The 6035-nt window shown below is 40.8% G+C and overlaps 1 protein-coding gene across 1 annotated transcript; it reads left to right on the top strand.

The window, feature by feature from the left end:
• Positions 1–253: 253 nt before the first annotated feature.
• LOC146610153 (kelch-like protein 10) lies at positions 254–5622 on the top strand. The gene is made up of 5 exons (XM_085345053.1): positions 254–405; positions 1493–1973; positions 2386–3000; positions 3720–3869; positions 5260–5622. Exons 1-5 carry the CDS (start codon positions 254–256, stop codon positions 5620–5622), a joined length of 1761 nt encoding a protein of 586 aa, XP_085201179.1.
• Positions 5623–6035: the final 413 nt, after the last annotated feature.

Here is a 6035-nt window from a genome sequence, read left to right as displayed (position 1 = left end):
GAGGCAAACATACAAAATGCTGTATGCTATCTGTGAGGCTCATATGCAATTTCTTAAATCCAAATCAAATCAAAACAAAGCTTTTTTTTTATGCAATGTAAATATACATTTCAAAACAATTCATGGCAACAGTTGCCAAGTCATGATGATGTCATGGGCTCCATTCCCCAAATTCCACAGTTAGGTTTGATTTTGAACACTTCAAGACAAACTGCAGACAAAAAAACTAAGAAAAGCAGTCACAAAACTCAAGATGAGTGAAGAAGGCCAGCTGCCATACAAGTCGAGCTCAGTAAATAATGAACTCTGTTTGGAGGGACAATTTTGTGATGCAATCATCAAAGTGGAGGATGTTGAATTTCCGGTCCACAGGATCATCCTATGTAACTGTACGCCGTACTTCAGGTGAGTTGCTTACCTGATAATGTGAAGGACAGTTGACTGATTTATACCTGTGAAAAATGTAATTCATGGTCTTAGTTGGTGAAACAGTGCCAACCAAAAGGAACAGGTTGAATCATAAAACTTTTCTGATAGAAAGACTTTGTCACGGTCAACTGACAGATACACCCAAAACATAATGCAAACATTTGCAGATTTCATCATTACCTTCACAGAGCTCCAGATTCCACTTCAGTAAATGTGCCATTTAAAAAGCACTGTGAATCACTTGGTGATTGTGTGAAGTCTAATTGAAGTGTTTTATTAAGTTACATTAATATCTTCCCCACTGTTATTGAGACAGTAAGACACACCAGACTTCCTGATACTAAAAAGGTTGAACTGTGTTATACAGTTATACGCTGAGCAAAAGTTTTGAGTTGCCTCTCATTTTTTTATATTTTGCTTTGAAACAGATGATTTTTTAAAAGTCCACTTGAGCAATAGTTCTGTGTTTTTTTGAAGACTTATAAAGGTTTGGTTTGGACATTTTTCACCCTTTTTAGTCCAGTGCTTGTACCCGATCATTTTCAGAGGAATGGTTTCCTCATCCTCATCAGAAATGGTTTCATGGTTCATGTAAAACCTGTTAAAACCAATAAATAAATGTTAAGAAAAAAAAAGAAAAGAAATGGTTGTGGAAGGGAAACAGAGACTGTAATTAAGCAACATGCACTGGAACTTCCATAAGGAAAGGAAACAGACTGAGGTATGCCAAATTACGCAATAACTAGACTAAATATCAGGGTAAACTGGCCCTATGGAGTTGATTTCAATATTTGTCATAGAGGTACAACAGTGAGTGTTTAGAGTTAACTTTAAAGCACGGTGGAGGCTCTGTCATGGTGTGGGACTGCATTGTGTTTGGCAATAGCTTCATAAACATGCTGCCAATGTAATAAAGACATTGAAAACCCAACAATCAAGTGCACTAAACATGTACAAACTCTGTTTTGGAGTTACTTGGAGTACTTGTGCATGACATAGTTTATTATCTTGTTGCCTCCACACCTTTTAATATTCTCTACTCTGTCTCCATCTCTACCCTCAGGGCTCTTTTCACCCACTGCAGCGACCCAGACAAACAGGTCTTCAACATACCTGGCTTGTCTTCTGAGATGATGGCACTCATCATTAACTTTGCATACACCGGCTCAGTTTCCATAACGGGGGAAAATGTAGTGGAACTTCTCATGGCAGCTGATCAATTCAATGCAATGGACATTGTGAAACTCTGCTCTGACTTCCTCGGGGAGCAACTGTGCCCAGAGAACTGCGTTGGCATTTGGCAGTTCACAAAAGTATGCTTATCACCCGAACTACGCACCAAGGCCTACCACTACATCATCAGTAACTTTGAGCAGGTTGTTCTTGAGGAGGAGTTCCTGCACCTAACTGTGGAGGAACTTGCTGACATCCTTGATAGAGAGGACCTCAATGTGTGGGAGACCACTTTGTATGAAGCGCTTACAAAGTGGATTAGCCATGTACCTGTACAACGGAAACAACACCTCACCGCTCTGTTGTCCAAGGTCTATAAACTTTCATTACTACATTTAGTTTGGACTTAAATCTTCAGCATTTAAGTCATAGATTGAGTCGATCCATCTGGGTATAAGGATGCTTTAATATCTTGAGATTTTGCTCTTTTCAGGTGTAGCCAAACCACATTTAAGAAATTCTCTTCAAGAGCATTAAAACCGTATCAGATCTCTACACACATACTATAGAATAAATTATATTTATTAAGTATAGTTGCTAGGGCTATGACTAAAAACTGTCCCTGTTGACGAAAAGGCTAATGGTGTCTGACTTTGGTCGCTCTCTTGCTAGCAATAAGAAAATTAAACAACATTAGGAGCATTATCCTAAAGAAGCTTGAGTTTACTAAAACTGATGTAGTTGAAATTCATAGTCACATTCTCTTCTGTCATCTCTCTATAGGTCCGACTGGGATTGATGACGTCAGACTACCTAAAGGACAATGTGCTGTCTAGTGAGCTGGTGGAGGCCAATTCTGAGTGCCTGTCCATGATAAGTAATGCCATCTTAGACATACATGATCTAGGAAGCAGACCCTTCATGTCTGCCTTGTATCACCCTCTTGCTCGTCCCCGCCTGCCTCATTCCATCCTGCTGGCCATTGGGGGGTGGAGTGGTGGTGAGCCAACTAACGGCATCGAGGCCTACGATTGCCGGGCTAACCGCTGGGTCAACGTAACGAACAACCTCGAGTGTCCTCGTGCTTATCATGGAGCCGCCTTCCTCAACGGGTACGTCTACTCCGTTGGTGGCTTCGACGGGGTGGAGCATTTCAACAGCGTCCGTAGGTTTGACCTGACCACTCACGCCTGGAATGAGGTGGCGCCCATGCACTCCCGCCGCTGCTATGTGAGCGTGACTGTGTTGAACGGGTTCATCTATGCCCTGGGAGGCCACGACGGGCATGTACGACTCAGCAGTGCAGAGCGCTATCAACCTGAAATCAACCAGTGGAGTCTTATTGCACCGATGCACGAACAGAGGAGCCACGCCAGCTGCACAACACTTAACAACCGGGTGGGTGAAGTAAAACAGTAGCAGAGAAATAGAGTAGGGTCTAAGGCACACAGGCCTAGAGACCTGTCAGCAACCTTTGGTAACAACCAGTTGCTAGGGGAAAATGTGTACTCCTCAGCTGGTTAGGCAGTGGTTGTATGAAAGACTCTACAGATTTCTACAGCAAATAGTTTGAGTATTTGCAGTAAGTCAGAGTACTCCATGCAAACCTCAACAGTCTGCTTACGACCAAAGGAAACACAAGGAGGCTTGTGGTGCAAAACCTTCCTGGTTACAATTTCACAGTAGTGACAGCCATCAACCTCCAGCAACCACTTGCCAACCAGTCAGGGAATACACATTTTTACAGTGAAGCGAGGTGCAAGATAGGTCACAAACTGGTTTCTATGTTCATGTTTTCAAATTTAAAAGTATAGTTTAAAAAGTTGAAAAATATACTAATATATATCTATTTTGTTTCTAACTGATCACAAGTGCATCTTTGCATTTATGTACAGTACTTTATTTGAGTTGACTTGTCAACTAAAATATAACAGATATTAAAAAAATTGTAAAACACACACATTTGTTAATTGTCATATTTTTCAGTTGGACACTTGGGTACTGAGTATCGGTCTTACTTCACAAATGATGTGGAAACATTTCACTTACAGGTAACATTGTTTCCAACTGAAATCTAAGAAATGTAAAAATTTTTAATGTCCCTTTTTTGTTTTCAGATTTACATTTGTGGTGGACTCAATGGCAACGAGTGTCTGCAGACAGCTGAATATTACAACCCAGAGAGCAACCAGTGGACGATGATCAGTCCCATGAACAGCCGCCGCAGCGGGATAGGTGTCATTGCATATGCGGATCATGTCTTTGCAGTAAGACCACAAAGTAGTGCTGACACTCACGTAACATACAAATCAAATCTGTAATGTGCTTTGATCAGCAAGGCTTAACACAGATTTGGCTGACACAGAATTTGGCTAACTTTGTTTTGTATTTATCAATGATCAGATTCCTATCCTGACCACAGGTTCAGAGAAGGCATTCTTACTCATTCTATGTATTAATTTAACTGATTAGTGATGTTTCTGCCTCTCTTTTTTTTTTCATGTGCCTCATTCCCAAAATGTTGTGTCTTTGATGATTTCACATTTCACTCAGTACAACAGAAATACTTATTCAAAACCAACATTGTCATCCTCATCGTTCCATAGAGGACATATGTTAGAGACAATTTCAAACTTATCCTGCAATACCTTTAGAAAAATGAGGGAATAAGCCAAGTGATTAGAACTCATCCTCTGGGGACGGTAGGCCTTTTAGCTGTAAATTTATCTTGCTATTTGCCTTAAAACCACTTATTTAGTTGTTTTGCAGCTGCACCCTTTGGTAAAAAGCAAAGATTTTAGTCTCACCTTCTGAGACACACTTCTTTATTTAGCTAGCTACCGTTTAGTATTTATTTTCTATTCAGACTAAGTCTCTATTCAAAAAAAGGAAAAGTTATCATCAGCAGAATGCAGTGACCTTACCCTGGTGCTGACCTCAGGGTCTTTGATCAGGCTTATAGGCACTTATAGCCTGTCAGGGCTACTTTAATCTGTTATAGGAAGAAAGGACTGGAACTCAGTGTTCCTTTTTGGACTAAAGGCAAAAGAGCTGTGAAGACATTTATACTGAAAACACAAATACTTTTTGTCGAGGGCTATTCATCTTTGTTGATAATAGCGTGGTGTAATAGACAACAGCACTTTAATAGCTGTAGTTGAGGCTTGAGTGAAAAAAGGTCTCATACAGACTTCCACAACAGCTGGCTTCTACTTTATTTTACTTTCTCCTTTTAATTCAGAAGTCATTTTCACACACCACTGCACCCTGATCTTTTCTAGACATTCCCAACAAATGCGGGCCTGTGAAAATGCAAATACTGGGACGTTAATGGGCCTTTTTTAAACAACTTTTATGTGTAAACTCCATATAACAGCATGAGAATATGTCAGGTAGCTGTTCGCTTTATCCAGGTAAAACCCTAAACCAATCAGAGTATTTCCAGTAGTCAGATCACACCTAAGGTAAACAATTTCCTTGTATCTGCTACATATTAAGGGCAACTTTGGACAATATTGCAACTTAATTCTTCCGTCACTTTCTGGAGTATCTGTGCAAAAGCAGCTAAAGACATATAGCAGGTGCATTTTCTTACAGGGGTACGGTGAAGCTGGTTACACTTACATTCAATCATTTGAGCCACGTATTTACTTTTAGGTTGGTGGCTTCGATGGAAACAACTATCTGCGCACCGCTGAGGCTTACAACCCGCATACCAACACGTGGAACCTCGTGTTCTCTATGCTGACCCCCCGCAGCAACTTTGGCATTGAGGTAATTGATGATCGCCTCTTTGTCGTCGGGGGTTTCAATGGCTTCACCACCACTTCGGACGTCGAGTACTACACCGCTTTAACCAATGAGTGGTATGAGGCGTGCGACATGGATATTTTCCGCACAGACTTGAGCTGCTGTGTGATGTCCGGACTTTCCAACCTGACTGAGTACACCTTTCCTCGTGACTTCCTGCCACTTGAGGATGTTCTGAAATTAGCAATGGAGTCAGCAGAGTCCACGTAAAATCTTTAAAGTGCAGTACTGCCATGTGTCAACATCTGAGTCTCGAACATGAAGGACTGAAATAAATCTTTAGAGCATTAAACTGCTGGTGAACTGGACATTTTATGTATGTATCTCAAAAACTTTCAGTAGGAGAGCCTGCACTGTAGATACTGGGTTTTATTAAGAGAATGCAATTGCAACAATAACAAATTGAAAAGATTTTTTCATTCCCTGTAATGTATGGCTGCTGAGCAGCCATACCAGACATGCACACAGGGTGACCAGATCACAATAAGCCGCATGTCGGACTTTTCAACTCTTGCTAGGTAAACACCATAAGAATAAAGGGAAGTTTTCACTCTCCCTTGTTATTTCAGCTGCGGTTCTGTCTGGTAACAGTCTATAGGTTTGAGTAAGGATGTATCCAATAT

The sequence above is a fragment of the Diplotaxodon limnothrissa genome, linkage group LG20, assembly GCF_057381915.1.
Source record: "Diplotaxodon limnothrissa isolate DT_005_m linkage group LG20, D_limnothrissa_male_GT1.1, whole genome shotgun sequence".
Classification (NCBI taxonomy): domain Eukaryota; kingdom Metazoa; phylum Chordata; class Actinopteri; order Cichliformes; family Cichlidae; genus Diplotaxodon; species Diplotaxodon limnothrissa.
The sequence above is the reverse complement of the archived record's forward strand: the minus strand, read 5'-3'. Positions and strand labels throughout refer to the sequence as shown.